This window comes from Teleopsis dalmanni, chromosome 2 (genome assembly GCF_002237135.1).
Source record: "Teleopsis dalmanni isolate 2A chromosome 2, ASM223713v2, whole genome shotgun sequence".
In the NCBI taxonomy this organism is placed as follows: Eukaryota; Metazoa; Arthropoda; class Insecta; order Diptera; family Diopsidae; genus Teleopsis; species Teleopsis dalmanni.
In genome coordinates this window covers 13,300,897-13,316,766 of record NC_051847.1, presented here as the reverse complement: position 1 = coordinate 13,316,766, position 15,870 = coordinate 13,300,897, and the positions used below count along the sequence as shown (strand labels likewise).

The window sequence follows — 15,870 nt, the reverse complement described above, 5'->3', positions numbered from 1 at the left end:
CCTAACCACGCAATACATAAAAACGGTTTAAAGTCTTTATGTCTAGCCGTGCACTATGACAAATATTGGCTGTACATGAACTTTTCATACCTAGCGAAAAAAATTATATACACCAAGCTACCAAGATGTTTATATACATGTATATTATATATGGTTTTATATACACTGAATACAAGACCATGAAAATACTATAAATTGTTAAATTATTTAAAAAAAAATGGTTTTATTTTTTCTACTTTACCGTACACGACCTTAATGTTTGCTATCTCTGGTTACAAACGCGTTAAATATTAGACGTGTTTTATTTTTTTCATATAAATATGTTTTAATGTTTTTAAAAGAAATATATCGCATACGGATATATACGTATAAAAATGTATAAAACAAAATATTATATTTTTGTATGGAGGAAACAAATATTGCAAATAATGTGATGCCACCGGTTTCTATTGTTTCTATGAAAACATAAACAATTTAATAAATAAACAACCTCTCTACATATATATATAATCTTCTGTCCGTTTTTAGTATGTCTTTATAAAATTAAATAAAAACTACTCAAATTAAAAGCAAAATGTAATTAAAATAAAAACAAAAGTAAAATAGTTTGTATATTAAATGTTAGTTTTTATTTTGATTTTGATGGCAATATATAATTTTACAATTCTAGCGATTGATTGATTTATTAGAAAAAAATCGGGTGTTATTCTATTCGTAGTCCTCATTTGGCAACATTTTTTTCAGTATGTCAAACAAAACTGTTTTCCAATCGGTCATATGTTTAGTTCAAGCTTTCCATTTAACAGTACGGATAGTTCAATAATGAACTTGTTAAAATTATAAAAACATATTTCAGTAATAGTAGGTTTCTTCAGTTATAAGACTCTTTTTTTTGCTTCTTTGATATATCAACAAACAATATTATTACATTTTAGCTCATGAAAATTCACAACTAAATCTGTAATTGTTCTAGAGGCACATACTGACGTCGTTACAGCCACATGATTACTTTCACTATAGTAATGTGATGTGGCTATCATATTAGCAATGGTTTTAATTGGACAGAGCGGTGATACGATTGCACCACCACAATAATGTGATTTATATTCACTGAACTTGTTTTTATTCGTCTAGTATTACTAACTCTGTGCAGATGTCATCTAAAATTACCTCCAACATTTCGTCAACCAGTACTCTAAAATGACCCGTGGAGTATTTTTTTTGATGCCAGACCATCTTCAGAGTTATTCAGACCACTCAAAATGGTTTAGACCGAAGTAGACCGTATATTTGTTTTATTTAAATAAACTATTATTTATGTTTGAAATTAACAAATAAAATGAGTGGTTTCATTTACTTTATTTACATATTATTCATATTCATATTATTCAAAGCAATATAAATCAACACCGATCTAAAGTCCGGAGAAATCAAATACTTACCAAAAATTAAGGTCAATACCAATTTTTGCAAAAATATAATTATTATTAGAAAATATAATGAATGGTTCACAGCGATCTATATAATCTTATTTAATTATTTTTATTGTATTGGTTGATGCTTATTTATAGCATCAATACAATATTGATTACAAAATAAATGCATTTCTATTTTTCCGATTTGATACATCAGTTTTTGTTGCTCTTTTGTATGTCGAAATTATTTATGAGTCCAATTCGGTTTACGTTTTTCTAAGAAGCTCTTCAGACCTTCCACCCCATCAGCAATATTCAAATTCTCAGTCATTTTCTAAATAAAGAATAGAAAACTTCGTATAAATTCAAGCGATAATTAGATATAATATGTAAATAACAATTTGGCTTTTTCTCTCACCTCAGCTCCTGCAGTATATGCATCTCTAATATTCATGCCCAATTGTTTGTAGTAAAAACTCTTTCCTAAAGCAATAACAGCACGACTTTTACTGATAATGGATGCTGCAATTTTAGATACTTCCTCATCAAGTTGATTTTCAGGCACAACAACACTTACTAAACCTGTACCACAACCACAACAATAATATTTAAAATTTGAACCAAAATGTTAAATCGTAAAATGCTTACCAGCTGCATTTGCATCTTGTGCTTTTATGGGCAAACCAGTTAACACCATATAGGAAGACTTCAGTCTAGGCATAACTCGAGACACTGCAATACCAGGAGTTGAACAAAATATACCAAAATTAGCCCTACATATATAATGAGAAGTTTATAAAAAGCATTAAATAATCTCTTTTTAAAGTATTACCCAGGTGTCGAAAAACTGCTTTTGTCAGAACAGACAACAATGTCACAAGATGCCACCAATTGACAACCAGCAGCGGCAGCAAGACCATTGACTTTTGCAATAACCGGCACAGGCGCTTGATATATATTCATTATTATTTCTGTTAATTTATTAAAAACCTCAGTCTGCTCACACTCATCTGAATTGGCCTGGAATTGAAATATATATATATATATATATTTAATTCTTAGTTTGCAGAGTAACGATTTTAACGTTACTCACAAGTTCTTTTAAGTTATGTCCCGCCGACCATACCGGCCCATTAGCTGATAGAATAATACAACGCAACTCTTCGTTATTTATATCTTTTGTTAAATTTTCCAATATTGAATCCATCATTGCTAATGAGAGCGAATTCCGTGTTTTCGCTTCATTTAATGTTATTTCACGTACACCATCGCACTGCGTCATTTCGGTATAGGAAGAAACACCGCGTATTGAAGCTGTGGCGTAAGCATTTTGCAAAAGCTTCTGAAAAAAAGGAATTTCAATTTGTTTATGTGTTATATTTATTTATATTATATTTATTTACTATATTTACTAATTGATGTGATAGTTTTTGTTATATAAACTTTACCAGTGGAAACGTTTATGAAATGAGACTAACCTGTTGCTAATCCGCGTATATTAATTTAATAAATATGATTAATTAGAATTTATTGTATGCACATAATCATTGTTAACTTACATTTCTTAGTATACAACGTAAATTTTGAACAACATTCATTGTTTACTTATCAATAGAAAAAAATTTTGTAATTTCTGTTAAAAATTATTTTGTTTTTAAAATCAGCTGTCCGGTAAAAGATACCCAGTACGAAATTGACTAATTTATTACTCTATTGTGTTTTTTATTACTTGTAAAGATATTATTATGTTTTTTATTTTTAACTTCTTAAATAAACTTAGATAGCTTAATAAAATATAACTATAACTATAAGATAATTTTATTTTATTTTTATACAGCATGTGTTAATTTATTATCGTAATGCAGCGGCTTCCTTACACTGTAACCGCTGTGCACTACTTCAATGTAAACATTAACAGCGGCTATGTACCATGTCAGCTGGTACAGTATTTGTGAATGCATGAATGCGAAATTTGATTATGAAAATGTTTTAAAGGTTAATGCCAAGGTAAAAACAATTTGTTTCGATAAAAACAAACCACAAAATAATGAATTAACAATGTTGGTAATGAAATAAACCTGTTTGGTTGTTGTTTGCTGCTATACAAACTGGTAACACAGATAGTGTAACAAAGTGGCTAATAAATGCATTGAAAGGAAAATGCAAAATTTCAACAGGTGAGTGACCTACAAGTTCAAAATTTAACTGATTTTTTACAAAATGTATTTCTAATATTACAAAGGCATTGAAAACTATTACAAGCAACACAACTACTAGAAATATACTGGATCAGTTGTCAATTAACTAACGCTCAGCTGTCAATAGGCATTTTACTCGGCGTCATCGCTTTTAATCTTCAAAGCAATTTTGTATAAGTGCTGCAATTGCTTATCGGTCGAAAATATTAAAACTGCGATAAGAGCAAATAGTACGTTACGAATAGCGTATATGCTGCAAAAGTCAAACAACGTATGATTTAATTTAGTTATAATCGTGCCGTGGGTATTGACAGTCCCATAACTAAAATTAGGATCAAATTATCGGAATTATCGGAAACACACGTAACTCCCAAGTGTGAAAATGAGACCATTTTCTGGTGGTGATTGCACAAAATTAGTTACTTGCGGGATTAATCGCTTGTTTGTCAACCGCGAACCATGGCAAGTTGCCACTATTACAGCAACCACAGTGCTTAGTACGATATGGTTTTGGAATTTCATTAATCAAGATGAAAGTAAGTTTACAGCTATCGCGGCATACAATAAATTCATATATATAAATAGTTTTTACATAATAGTCTTAGTGAAATTCATAAATAGTGATAAAGTAAGTTCAAAGAGCGGTATACCTATAGTTTAGACTTTACTACACCGATTTTAAATTCTGTGATGTGATAAGTGAACTACCACTATTCAGCATAAATACCACATAAAATATTTACATATATATATATGTGAAATAAGAATCTCTATGTATTTTGTAATTCATTATTGTTATCGTAGAATTAAAATAAATTTTTGAATTACAAAATTTTTATGAATGGTTAAAGTTTTATCAGTTTTAAATTTTGATAAAAGGTAGTTTCGTTTTCTAATTGATATATCTACAGTTATAAACTTAAAACTAAATAAAAATATTTTTATTATTTTTTAAATGAATAGATATTTCGAAAATTTGAATATAATTTAGACCTTGCCGTATTATTAGGACGAAATTGTGTACTTATGTTGGTATTACACAGATGCTTTCGATCCACAAAGATTTCAAAACGTGTTATATATATATGTATTATTTTCCTTTGAACTGAACTAGACTTTAATTATATACACTAGGTGAGGATAGACCTTTATCATTTCCTTAAATTAGGTGTTGGTATATTGGATGAATCTGCATGTATTTTACTGTGTGAAATTTATGTTTCGAATTATTAAAGTTATATTTATTAGCCGGTCTATACAATACAAGTATTTATATAAATACAAATCACAATGTTAAGTATAAATATAGAATCTATATATATAATATATGGAATCTAAATCCTTTAATCAAGATTATAAAACATTTTAAAGATACTAGCAGCTTATCACTTTCCATAATACAATAATAAACATTTATAACTATGTTAACGCATTTGTATTTAGTATATTGTAATATATTGATTAGTGATATTGCTTCAGAACTTTATAATAAAGTCTTTCGCTTTCTTTTCGTTTGAAAATTCATTAAAAAATATATACATATATAAATAAAAGCTCAAAGTATAATTATTGTACAATAAACTAAACATTTTTTTTGAATATGTATTTTATTTTACAGTTTAGTTTGTAAAATTGTATTTCTGTAAACAGGTTCACTTTCTTATCAAATAAAACTGTTTAATCTCGTTAATCTTCGGTAAATATAAGCCAACAGATAAAGCTTATAACACTTTCAGTTTATTTATACATTTAAGCCAAATCGTATATAAATCATATTGTACCTCAAAACCTTTAAACATAAGAAATGTATATAAATATATATATATATATATATATAAACATATGTTATATAAAATTACGTATATATATACATATTTTTTTTTGTTTATATATATTATTAGCCAATTCTAGACAGGTTGCTGTTATCATAGCCAATACAGAATCATATAAATTAAGACACAGATTAAATATGCAGTTCACATTAAATTTGTATCCACTTTTGTCAAAGTAGTTATATATATATTTATATATATATTAGGTTAAAATGTATATATAAATTAGCCTTTGATATCAAAGTGGATATAAATCATCTGGGTTCTGCTTATTGAATCTGCAAAACGTACCAAAGCTGTTATTGTCTATAGCGGCTGGCATAAAAGCGAATTTATGGTGATTTGTGATTAAATATGTTTTCTTAGGTATCATTTAAATTTAAAACAACTTTTCTTTATACTATTTGTTATATACACACGTATGTTATGTATATATTTTTTAAAGCCATTTCATTGTTCCTTAGTTCATTGCACTTGATTGATATTCCTTTGTTGTTAATGGTCAGGTACTTTGATGTCTGATTCACTCTATTATTGAAAGCGCAATTAATTGTTTAATTACAACATTTTAAAACCATAAAAATTTGTTTAAGATAACATTTTATTGGCGGAACAGGAACAGTCAGACTACTTTGAAAAATTTAAATTCTGTTTAAATTTTTATTGATTTAAAATATATTTTTATACGAAATATATTAAAATATTAAATATTTCTAAACTAGATGACTGTGATTCACGTTTGTAAAACATTCTTATTAGTTCTATATTAAAGCAGAAATAAATAATAAAAAAATCTCACTAGAACGATTTGAAGTTTTGCAAATTGTAATTGAATTATATATACATATATTTATATCTATATAATTCCGATTAGATGAGGAGTCAAGCCTTTAAACTTAAAATATTTATCATTAACTGAGTACAGTATTCTTTGGTTACATTAAAAATCATTAATAGCAAAAAAAATCTGTGTTCCATATTTTTTAAGCATCGATTACTTAATATAGTCAAACTTCTATAACTCGAAGTGTCATTTTGCAGAGAAAAGGTTCAACTTATGAAGACTTCCTTTTTAGTAATTATATGTAATTTGCTCTCTAAACCACACGGTGCAACAGTGCACTCTATGTAGTTCGAGTTATAGAAAATTCGAATTATAGAAATTCAAGTTATGGAAGTTTAGCTGTACTTGTAATATTATAACAATTTGAAAAGTAATTACCTACTGCTGGACTTGTCATCATGATATTAAATATTTCACGGAATTCACTACTACGTGTTTTATGCAATTCATTGAGTCAGTCAATAATTTCCAGTTATTTGACTCCAATGACTTATGATTTGATTTATTTGATCTAATACAATGACTTTCAGTTCAAATACTGAAAATATAAAATAAAAGAGACAAACCTAAATCTTATCTGAAAATAGTGGAAGATACTTTATTTAAAAAAAAATGTCTTAAAACTTTTGCTGCAACTTAGCATTGGGCCTCTGTCGCCGTGGCTCGTATTAAGAAATTTAAATTTGCCGATAATCATTATCTTTATTAGTACGTATATTGTGCACTATAAATACGATTGTAATCTATTTTTCGGGTTTGTTTTGTATTAGGAAAACCAACTCTTGTAGTCAAGCGAATTCTAATAAAGTATTTATTCAAATATATCAGTGGTATGGATTTGCGCTTCTATGGCAAATTTTTGATATCTTTGTTTTGATGCTTTAAATATTTGAAGTAGATATAAAACAAATTTATCTATGACAGTAGCTAACAGTTATGCTTATCAGTATTTTATTTAAAAAAAGAATTCTTTAAAAAAAAATTAATCCATATATTTTTATTTTACTAAACCATTTAGAATACTTTTAAAACTCACAAAAAAGTTTTTATATTGAAATCAACAAATGGCCGGTTATATTATTTAATTCTTACTTCTATTGGAAGTTTGTTTTCCAGTTAGTTTTGTTACGAGTCATTAATTTTAATTCGTTTCTCAATGCTCCATTTTCATCTTAAATTGTTCTTATCCAAGATATCTGTCGTCAACCATGTCGTCTAATACCCTGAAGATTTCATATCTATGCTACATATACGATGTTGCGTAGTTTTTAATCTATACAACGTTATCATATTAATATCGTAATAAGATTTCTATATATTTTTCAATGACGTCGTGTTTTCATGCCCACAAAAGGTACACGATGTTGATTCCATCTTATGGAATTGGCTAGTTATAATCAGAATTATTCTTACATTTAAAGTTTTTCCAACTAAAGTCACATTCTACTATTAATCTGGTTCCCCACATCGTATTCCAACGCTTATGTATGGCATGTAAACGTACTCTACAAGTCTCTTCTGTTATAATAACAAAACCTAATGTATCACGATTATAAACTTTTAACAGAGTTACAAATTTAATCAAAAGAACCCATACAGTTTCTATTAACTATTAAAGAACTTTTATCCTAGATAAGTTAAGTATTTAGTAATGTTATCGTTTCCACGGTCAACTAAAAAAATATTCATTTACCAAACTCTCAAGTTTAATTTCCCTGAAAGTATTTTATTTATTATTATTTATATTTTCTTTATTACTGGCCTATACCCTGTTAAAGTAGGATTTATAAGACACCCCGACTGCCTAGAATTAAAGAGGAACCAGCTCTCTTTTGATCTCCCCCATATATTGTAGCCTAAACAATTTACTGCTTTCTGGAAAGTCCACCTTAGTTTGTCTTCCTTATAGTAGGCTCTAACGCTGAAACTAGTAATACCAATCAGAGTCGTCCATGACACCGACTCTAAGACATAGTCTAACCATTGATTGGATTAGCTAAACACAATGTACAACTTTTTAATGATTTTATTGAATTTCATTTTTATTCAAATTATTTTTTCCAATTTAATTTCATGCTTCTTCGATTTGTAGGCGTCTGGACACGCACCAAACGGCGATTTTTTCATTTAGCAAAGAAAATACCTGCTGTTCAACGAAAAATTGAAGATGAAATGGCTAGGGCTACAAAAGATTTTGAAGGAGAAATGATCAAAAGCTGTGGGGACTTAAGTTACGCTCTCGAGCTGCCAGAGAAGGGCTTAAATAAACAACAAATTCTTCAACTTGTTGACGAACATTTAAAAATAAGTCGTTATGATTGGCGTGATGGACGTGTGTCTGGTGCTGTTTATGGTTTCAAAGAAGAATTGGTGGAAATAATAACACAAGTATATGGTAAAGCTTCATATACAAACCCACTGCATCCCGATATTTTTCCTGGTGTATGTAAAATGGAGGCTGAAGTAGTACGCATGGCTTGTGCACTTTTTCATGGAAACAAAGATTCTTGTGGTACTGTAAGTATATAGTCAATGATATAAATTAAATAATATTTTAATTAATCTTGCACATCAATACAGATGACAACCGGTGGAACAGAATCCATCATATTGGCATGTAAAGCTTACCGTGATTTTGCACGTGAGAACAAAGGAATCACAAAACCAAATATGGTTGTACCAAAAACAGCACATGCTGCATTCGATAAAGCGGCACAGTACTTCAATATACACATTAATTATGTTAACGTTAATCCGGAGACTACTGAGGTTGATCTGAAAGCAATGAAACGTGCCATTAATTGTAATACAATTTTGGTTAGTATCACAGATAAACTACACTTATATTAGTATTAAACTAAACTCATTTTATCTAATTTCAGCTTGTTGGTTCTGCACCCAATTTCCCTTATGGCACCATGGATGATATTGATCAAATAGCAGCTTTAGGTTTGAAGTACAACATTCCTGTACATGTCGACGCTTGTCTTGGTAGTTTTGTGGTTGCCTTAACAAAAGAAGCTGGTTATGCCATCAAACCCTTTGACTTTTCTGTTAAAGGCGTTACAAGCATATCCGCCGATACTCATAAGGTACAAATATGGTATTTCGAATAGTAAATATTAATGTTAATTTATGTTTTTAGTATGGTTTTGCACCAAAAGGATCTTCAATTATTTTATATGCTGACAAAAAATACCGCGATCATCAGTTTACTGTTACTACTGATTGGCCTGGTGGTGTTTATGGTTCACCTACCATTAACGGCTCACGGGCTGGTGGTATTATTGCGGCTTGCTGGGCAACAATGATGAACTTTGGACATGATGGTTATTTAGAGGCTACAAAACGAATTGTAGATACCTCACGATATGTAGAGCGAAAGTAAGAAAAGAATAATATTTCAAGAAATAATAGAAATTTAGAAGTTTTAGAAATCTACAACAGGAATATGTCAATATTTTGACAAATATTTTAGATTGTAGATAATCTTACTAGTTAATAGCTTTACATAATAAAAATCCTAAAGATAAATCGACAGTAGAGCATTCAGTACTATATACTGAACCATTTGGTATCAAGCACACATTCACTTCAACCGCAAACTTTAGACAATGCGCATTAGTCTTGAGTGGATGCATACCTTTTAGCGAATATTTGGCCATGACGGTGTAGATGAGTATTTTTTTCCCTTCCTCCCGAATAACAACTACAACTGAAGTAAATAGATAAACCAAATGATATTTCCAAATGATATTTATTACAATGTCGTATATTGTTTAATAAATTATTATAAAATAAATAATATAAATGTATTCTACAAATTGTTTATGTAATATTATAGATATTTGTTGTGTTTTATAATTTTTATAAAATTCTAATATATCTCATTCATTTTCAGAATTCGTGAAATTGATAGTATCTTTGTATTTGGCAAACCAGCAACATCAGTCATAGCAATCGGTTCAAAAGTTTTCGATATTTACCGACTTTCGGATGCACTTACTCAATTAGGCTGGAATTTAAATACATTACAATTTCCCTCGGGGTGGGTAGAATTGGCATCTTTACTTATATATTTTTTAAAAATTAATTTATAATTGTATATACTATTTGCAGCATACATATTTGCATAACAGATATGCATACGAACGCAGGCGTTGCCGATAGATTCCTTAATGACTTACGCTCATCTGTTGCTGAAATAATGAAAAATCCCGGAAAACCAGTTGAAGGAAAAATGGCTATATATGGTGTAGCTCAAACTATACCTGATCGTTCTGTTGTTGGAGATGTAACACGTTGTTTCTTAAATAGCATGTACTACACCCCACCAAAAAAGTAAAGGCATTTCCATAAAGTTTTAACGGTTTAAGATTTTTTTTAAATAGTGTACTGCTCTTTGGATTTACACTTCACACTTTTTAAGTAATATTATTTATGTAAAGTTGTTATTGTTGCATTTAGTAATCAACATTGTCAAATTAAATTTCTTTTTGTATGTACTCTTATTACAAATTTTTTAATGTAGTTCTTTATATAGAATATAAGTAAAAATCACGTTCTGTAAGATCAATTTATATGTTAAAATCATATTAAAAACACAGAATTTTAAAAGCGTTTGTGAAATAAATGTTTTCTAAGAAATTTTGTCTTTAACAATAAATTATACTGTGCAGTTTTAGAATATTAAAAATCAGATATGCTAGGTGTAGTAAAAAAGTATAAAAACTTTATTAGATTCAAAATACTATGTTAAATATAGCTTTTACTTATATCATATACTATTTGTTTATTACATTATTGCGGTACATTAAAAAATTTAGCTCTATGACACAAATATCTCTCACAAAGGAAAGTTAAGGATTTTAATTCAATAATATATGTACTTCTATTCTTTCACTATTAAGTGCCTTTTGGTTCCTAAAAATTACTTCTTATAATGTAATGTTAATTAAAATGCAATTATAAACTAACTATATATATATATAGTCTTTTCTTGATTTAAGTTACTATTCCTGCAATTAATAACGCCCTTACCTTTGATCTTATGAATTTAATTTGCGCTTAATATTATCACAAATAGCTACATTATACAAGAAACACTTTTTATTGATATCAATCCATCAAAATACATATAAATAATTATTATAAAACATTATTTTGTGGATTTATATTTATATATAGCAGCAATTCGACACACATTCTCCTATAAACAAACTTCCTCATCTTCACAGGCACTAAAAATAAAGTTACAATTTGTTTCGTAGATACTCCCAGTGATTAAAAACAAACAAACAAGCCATCACCAGCATTAACATAAATCTTGCTGACAATAGAAGACTAGAAATGCTTCTATTTACATGATGTATATATGCAAGTGTATCTTTTTGATATTTCGAGTTCACACCAAAATAAATCTTATTTAAAAAATAGTGTCTTATGTATATGTAAACAAGTTAGTACAATTTATTATGGATTGTATAGATCTTTGTGAAATGTGTAATACGGAAGTGTGATATATAGTATAAGGTGCTTGTTTATAAATCTGTAACAAGAAACATTGTGGAACAATCGCAAAGCATGAGAAACGATATAACAAATTTACCCAGCATTGACAACTTAAGCAGAACAGAGAATCGCCAGTGCATATATGTAAACATTTCGGAATTGACTTGAATACATATGTCCACAATAACTTAAATATATTAGTGTGCACCTAATTTAGGTAAGTAAGGAATTATGTTTTGTTCTTCAATATCTTTTATCAAAATAAAGGCATTTTTGCAGTGTAAAAAAATATCAATATATTAAAAAAAATGATCGGTTTTATATACAAAAAATATTCTTATACATAGCTAATAAAAAAGTATGAAAGGCAGAAATTTTTAGGATCGATTTATTTTACAGCCATAACTTAAGTCACAAATATTACACAACTGCTAACGTTAAAAGTCAGTTCTTGATATATGATTCCATCTGTTTCGTTTATGTGTCGTTTCTCCAATTAAATTAATTTGAGAAGTAATATGTAATAATAGATCTTCCTGGAACCTATGCTATCATGGATGTCGTTCCATGAATAACTTCCATCCATCAGTTTGCACTCCACTGCTCTCTTATACTCATATGTCATAACTTGCGCATTGGATCGCCTAAAATCGCGTTCCATCTCATGGTCTGTCAAGCAATATTTCCGTCGGACATTTTCTTACGTGTACTAAACCAAAATCTACATGCTGGTTTTATGTATAATAGAAGAGTTATATTTTATGCTCTACAGATAGAGCATAATAGTTAGATAGATAAAAACACCCACACTAAAGATGACAAGTTACAAAGTAAATGCTAACGTACATTAATATCCATTACATCTATTGTTATTGTATATACTAGTAACCATATTATTTATTATTATATTTTACTGATTTATATTTTTTTAACACCTTGTATATGGTTTCAGTGCTTACAAAACGTAGTAATAAGTTTTTCAAGTTTCTTAAAGTAAACCAACACCCACGATCGACCGCCCCTACCTTTGCTGCACATATTGAAGAAAATGAATGTAAATCTATTCAAATCAACATTTTGTCTTCGTTGAGCATTTTTTTTCAATCATTGATGAATTTCTGATGTGTTAATCAATGGAAAACCAAAGCAACGTAATATGTAACTAAATAGAACAATTTTTTGAAAGAAATACATGTCTCAATAAATAATTATAAGTTAAATCGAATTGTGAAATTATTAGTTTCGCCAAACTCTTATTGTTAAACAATTTGGTACACAACAAGGTTTGTGATAGACATCTGAAACCGAAAGAAGTTACCATAGGCGCGATATTTCAGGTAACTAACACTGTCGTCAGCAGGCTCGTCCCTGGAATAATGGTAGGGCTTTCCCTTTTAATAGAAAAAGTTGAGGTTATTGGCGTGTTATCCAACAAATCACCATGGTCTGCGTTATCATCTTAATAGAATGCTTCTATTTAAGTAGGTAGAATGAAAGCTCTACATGGAGATTAATAAGAGTTCTACTCACATTCTTTGTGACTGTCGTGCTTAGATCTGGGTCAGCAGGTGACTATTAAACCGGGAGTTCCTATCCCTACCTGAAGTTAGTATATTCTTACAACCTGACATTTTCTCATTCACTGAATAGTGTGATGTGTCTTCTGTTCAGTTGTGAATATTTAGCAGCATAAAGATCAGTCATATTAGCAGTGCTGCTAGGAACCAGTATTTCGCATATTCTTAACTCTAACTGTATTATTATTAATGTGAAAACGTAAGAAATTTATTTTAATATATATTAACTTTATGAAATCTAATAATAAGATATCTATTTGATTTATAAAATCGTAATAATAATAATAATAAAAATATATTATTTCTTTTCGAAGTTGTTAAAGTTATAGTAAAATTTTATTAAATATTTTCTTTATTTTAAATTTTTAAAGTAAAGTTAAAATATATAAATTTGATTATATTATATACACAAATTAATGTATATTTGTATATTTATTTATTAACAACCACTCAAGAAATGAGATTGCTCACAGCATATGCGATTCGTGTTTGATTTTATCATTATACTTATCTAGTAAATAAATATATTTATATATATATGTACACACATATGTCATTACTATAACAACAAATATATGCAGCAAATAACATATTAAATATAAAATTTTTATTTAGTATTAATATATGTACATATATATGTAAGTATTATATATGAAAAATAATCGTTGCAATAACACCAACAAAAAGCCATCCACCCACTCACTTACTCGTTCCAGGAGCCCACAACAACTCAGTACAACAAAAATACAAATAACCACAGTCGGCAATCGACAGACATGACAACGCCGAAGGAACATTTTTGGCCAACAAAAAACTTGTCTCACCGCACCATAATCAGTCAAGACGAAAAGCTGAAAATTCTGTTTTTATATGAAAATTAAAATGCGCATATGTTTGTGAGCAAAAATTGCCAAAATAAAAAAATTAAGACAACAAATTCATGATGTTGTTGTTGTTGTTGTTGTTGTTGTTGTAGTAAAACAAGTTTTATTCGACAACAATCACACGCAACAAAACACAACAGCGAACCTGTGCTGAGTTCGCTTCGATCATTGTTTGAAGTCGGTTTGGTTTTAAAGTTGGTGGACTGATATTGTTAATACAGACAGAGTTGCCAAGTATTAATGTTTATATGTGATTATTGCTTTTTCCGAGTAAGTGCATCTGGGGACTTTTACTGTTTGATAGCTGGGGAGTTTCTGCAGAGTCCCACCCATCTCAGTGACTAATTTATGTATTCCTCATAATCTTCGTGATTATTCAATGACTGATCTAAGATCTGCGTACCGCCCGTGCGGTTAGTGATTACTCTGAAATTAGATAGTGCTAAGTAGGACAGCCTGTCGGTTTTCGCATATAGCTTCAAAGCTCTGTCATTTATATGTTTTTTGACCGGATCTATTTTTAGGGCTCTTAGCAAGTCATTCGTGCGTATGTTCACGGCACTTTGAAGAGCCTTCGGAGAGCCTGACTTTGAGCAACTTGTAGCTTCTGAATAGTAGAGTCGGCAGCTTTGCTATACACGACACACCCGAAGAGAATATTTTATATAAAGAAGACTATTCTTTCTATGAATTATGTTTTTATATTCTTCATATTTTGATATGAAAATAATGTCCATCTCTCATATATTTAATACTTCTTTTTTTTTATCAGATTTTAAGTGGATCAACTTATATCCTTTGATTTCGTTCGATTTTATTAATTTTCTCCTGATTTGATATTTAATATGATTACTTTATTTATCTCTGATAGATATTAAGCATGTGTGTCTAGTTCCTTCGTATTGAGTTCATTATTATTTCAGTTAAGTTTAATCGATTATAGTACATACATAAATATCTTTCTTAAGTTCGAAATTTCTTCTTTATGTATCTTATGTATTGTTATGTAAAATCTTTACATTTCTTTATTTATTTAAAAAAAAATTTTAATTAAAGTCCTCAAAATATCCGTATGTTATCCTTATTGAAGTTGAATATTTTTTCTTCAAACGATTTCTTTACGTTTAAAAATGAGAAGTAGCAACTATATCTGATCAGTATGCTGAATAAAGCATACTAGCCGAATTTAAAAAGACTATTCACACATGGCACCGAGTATTGTCTTCTTGAGAGCTCTTCTCTTTTGGTAAAACAGTTTATTTTTTTTTCAAGTCGTCACTGCTTTCTTTTTTATTACTAAACAATATTAAATATATTGTATATATTGTAAATATATTGTATATTGTATATATTAAATATAATATAAATATATCTAAAAAAAAACTAACACTAAGAGAGCCGGCAATCTGAATTTACTAATTTAGATTAAGTTTAAAGAGCCTATACTAAAATCTAAAAGAGCTAAAATAACAATTTTTAATTTTAATTTTTTTTCTTGCTAAGAATAACGCGCCTTTATAACGAAAAGAAACTATTAAAAAGTTAGACGGATTCGCATTGCAAAGAAAAGACAAGGACAAAAATTTATTTAATTTATTGAAACTTGGCT

General features: G+C 28.9%; 2 protein-coding genes across 5 annotated transcripts; one reads left to right on the top strand and one right to left on the bottom strand.

Moving 5' to 3' along the window:
• Nucleotides 1-1,523: 1,523 nt before the first annotated feature.
• On the bottom strand, nucleotides 1,524-3,101 carry LOC119678793 (enoyl-CoA hydratase domain-containing protein 3, mitochondrial). 4 transcript variants are annotated; one of them, XM_038090849.1, is made up of 7 exons: nucleotides 2,975-3,101; nucleotides 2,894-2,899; nucleotides 2,509-2,757; nucleotides 2,248-2,435; nucleotides 2,064-2,188; nucleotides 1,834-1,997; nucleotides 1,524-1,749 (listed from the first exon to the last, which is right to left on the bottom strand). In XM_038090849.1, the coding sequence occupies exons 1-7, from the start codon at nucleotides 3,011-3,013 to the stop codon at nucleotides 1,660-1,662; spliced, it is 861 nt and encodes a 286-aa protein (XP_037946777.1). In that variant the 5' UTR covers nucleotides 3,014-3,101; the 3' UTR covers nucleotides 1,524-1,659. The 4 variants fall into 4 exon arrangements, with proteins under 4 accessions (XP_037946777.1, XP_037946778.1, XP_037946780.1 ...); XM_038090850.1 differs by having other exon boundaries at nucleotides 2,509-2,754; XM_038090852.1 differs by lacking the exon at nucleotides 2,894-2,899 and having other exon boundaries at nucleotides 2,509-2,754.
• A 295-nt stretch (nucleotides 3,102-3,396) lies between these two features.
• On the top strand, nucleotides 3,397-10,813 carry LOC119678792 (sphingosine-1-phosphate lyase; the record flags this gene model as incomplete). The annotated part of the gene is given in 8 exon segments (XM_038090848.1): nucleotides 3,397-3,592; nucleotides 3,658-4,149; nucleotides 8,382-8,806; nucleotides 8,870-9,106; nucleotides 9,172-9,381; nucleotides 9,435-9,673; nucleotides 10,191-10,337; nucleotides 10,409-10,813. Coding segments are annotated over 7 exon segments (1,638 nt in total). The 5' UTR covers nucleotides 3,397-3,592; nucleotides 3,658-3,995.
• Nucleotides 10,814-15,870: the final 5,057 nt, after the last annotated feature.

Excerpts from the sequence above, each read along its gene's own strand:
- LOC119678793 (XM_038090849.1), bottom strand. The coding sequence starts at position 3,013 with ATGAATGTTGTTCAAAATTTACGTTGTATACTAAGAAAT. Across the intron at positions 2,436-2,508 it reads GACATAACTTAAAAGAACTT|GCCAATTCAGATGAGTGTGA; the intron begins GTGAGTAACGTT and ends TTTCAATTCCAG. Across the intron at positions 1,750-1,833 it reads CATATACTGCAGGAGCTGAG|AAAATGACTGAGAATTTGAA; the intron begins GTGAGAGAAAAA and ends TTCTTTATTTAG.